The 2,706-nt window shown below is 49.6% G+C and overlaps 1 protein-coding gene across 1 annotated transcript in view; it reads left to right on the top strand.

Moving 5' to 3' along the window:
• The first annotated feature begins 442 nt into the window (after positions 1–442).
• LOC130579838 (acrosin-like) overlaps positions 443–2,706 on the top strand; it is a 10,772-nt gene continuing 8,508 nt past the window's right edge. The window contains exon 1 of the mRNA XM_057376936.1: positions 443–520. Within this exon, the coding sequence (XP_057232919.1) occupies positions 443–520 (78 nt within the window). The remainder of the gene's footprint in view (positions 521–2,706) is intronic.

Genomic DNA, 2,706 nt, shown 5'->3' with positions numbered 1-2,706 from the left:
TGCCACTCTCACCCAGTCCAAGCAGGTTTCTGCACCCATTTTACCCCAGGGTTCCCTCAGCAGACTCACAGATGTCTTGTTCCGTAATGAGACGCTGGCTCCTGCTTTGGCTCTCCATGTTGTCCTTGTTTAAAGGACAGGTATCTGCCAAGGAAGGCGGGAAYCTCCCTTGGAATGGAAAAGGTGATCCCCTTTCCTCTAAATTATTTAAACTGTAAAATTACAGGGCTTTCAGGCAAAGATATGGGAAAAAGGTATTACAGTTATTTACTAATGTATATATTTATAACACTGGAAACAAATTACAACAACGGCAGCAACAACACCCAAAACCAGAAACCCCGAGACAGCCTCCTCCGGGCTGCCAAAGGACCCTCCCATTTGGTGCAGTTATGGTCACAGCCGGSAGGGGCGCTGGTGGGCGCCGGGCATGGCAGGTGCGATGAGTCCTCCGCGGCTGCAGGGGGCGCTGTGGCGTGAGCTGAGCCACCTCTCCATACAGATAACAGCGGGCGAGCTGGTGGGAGAGGGAGGGAAAAGGGATTCCTTTGCAAACTCATGGAAGCGGCCGGTCTCAGCGCCACTTGGGAAGCTGAATGGGTTGTGGCAGGACACCTTGGAACCCGCAAGCTRGAAACAGCAGAGGCAGGCACACCCAAGGTGGCAAACAAAGTGTAGCAGCTGTGCCAGAATCTGGGGGGTATCCCGGCAGGCACATGGTGTTGAAGTGTAGCAAAAAAGCTCTACGCAGCGGAGGAAAACATTGGGGCTGGGCAGCGGCAGGTGGGAATTCTGCAAGCGCCAGCTGCAGGCAGCCAGAAGATGTGCCCTGCGGGCAGGGGGACATGGTTGGGTTCCCTTACCAATGAGGCCACGTGTTGGAAAGGAAAGGAATGAGAAGGGAGTGTCTTTACGAACAAACTTTGACTCTGAGGATAAAGCTGATACTGGGAGATAGAAGGAAACAATAGGAAGCACTTCCATAGTAATTCCACTGACTGACTTACCCCAGACTATGTTAATAGACTACAAGAGCAGAGACACAGAGATGTATATTGATAGGGGGCAATGTATGATAGAAGGGAGGTTTCATCAGGCATTTCAGGGAGCCTGTACCTCTCAAGTACCTCAGCCAATGGGAGAAGAGAGAGGGAACTGCGGCCGGGAAATTGGGATAAAAGAGGCTGCATCCTCTTGCAATTTAAGAGACCCCATGGGAAATGCCCATGACCTCTCCCTTTATTCATGAATAAAGTTGCGGGACTCCTCTGTCTCCTTTTTGGATATAAACCTCTTGTGCTTGTGGATTAATTTTCCTGACAGAAAGTCCCAGTTCAACAGCTGCTCTTCTGAGCAGAAGCTCACCCACAGTAAGGAGAAAAGTGGTGCAGGATAGAACTCCATGGTGGCAGCAAATGCATCCTGCAGCAGCAGCAAAGCCAACCGTTCTCCTCCAGCCCCGAGAGCGAGAGAGAGCAAGGAGCTAAGTCCAACCCCGCACCCCCCAGCCAAAATCTTACCGTATCTCTGCACTTCACAAGAGAAAGCCCCCCATGTCAGAGACACTAGACAACTGCACACTTCCCCCTCCTCCTCTGCTACAGCTTTTGTGTCTCTTAAGACTATCACTCCCATGTCTTAGGCAACGAATGGGAGAAAATTCCCTCAGACAAATTAGAAAAAAAAATCTTAATCTTCAACAACTGTTCCCTTCCCCTGGCCAGTGCCACAGCTCCCTGTGCCCTCCCTTATGCAAAGGGTGGGCAGTTCTTGSCCTCTGGTCCAGGGCTCCCTCCAGCCAGAGCTCAATCTGCAGCTGGCACTGCAGCTGCACACCCAGATCCCTGCCCTGAATGGATTCCTCAGCAGCTGCCTGCACCAGGGCCTCATCCTGCAGCAAGAGGGGCCTCAAGAAAGCTGCAGAGAGCCTTCTAACAAGGGCAGGCAGTGATGGAAAAAAGGGCAGTGGCTTTCCAGTGACACAGGGTAGGTTTAGATGAGAAACTCAGAAGGAATTCTTGACTGTGAGGGTGCTGAGACAATGGCATGGGTTGCCCCAAGCAGCTGTGGATGCCTGTTTTTCATGTAGGCAGGGTCAGCCCAAAAGACACAAATACCAACATCAGGAATAAATTATTTTATAATTTTATAGTCATTTACTGTAATTCAAAGCTGTAAAGAATTGCAAAACAATAAGTAAGCAGTACATCAAATAATTACAAAAGAATTGCAAAAGGATTAATTAAGCAATGCATATAATCATTACAACAAAAGATTGCCTACAGTGATGAAGAAAGAGACATCACTGGTTACCCTAATACTTGAGCATCCTCCAGGTCTGCCCATCACCTGGGGAAGCCACTGTCACAGTGAGGGACTGGAGAATCACTCCCAGCAACTGGGAAATCCTGCAGTGTCCTACAGGCAACCAGGCTTCTGACTGCGCTCTGAGAGGGTCCTGTTTTTATACAGCTGAGTAAAAAAGATACCAAAACTTCTAGTGCAGGAACATCAGGTTTTGTTCACCTATAGGGATGCTCCCAAGGCCTGGGAGGGCTCCAGGAGCAACCAAGGGAGTTGTCTTTCATTCTACACCGAAAACAAGGCCAGGTGTGGCCTTGTCCACTTTCTAAACATGGAAACATAAATCCATGTTGTGCCAGTGAGGGGACATAGATAACATTTGGTTGGAAGGCCCATCCACAG

This window comes from Malurus melanocephalus, unplaced genomic scaffold (assembly GCF_030028575.1).
Source record: "Malurus melanocephalus ecotype Western Australia unplaced genomic scaffold, MMel_1.1 scaffold_296, whole genome shotgun sequence".
Lineage (NCBI taxonomy): Eukaryota > Metazoa > Chordata > Aves > Passeriformes > Maluridae > Malurus > Malurus melanocephalus.
The sequence above is the reverse complement of the archived record's forward strand: the minus strand, read 5'-3'. Positions and strand labels throughout refer to the sequence as shown.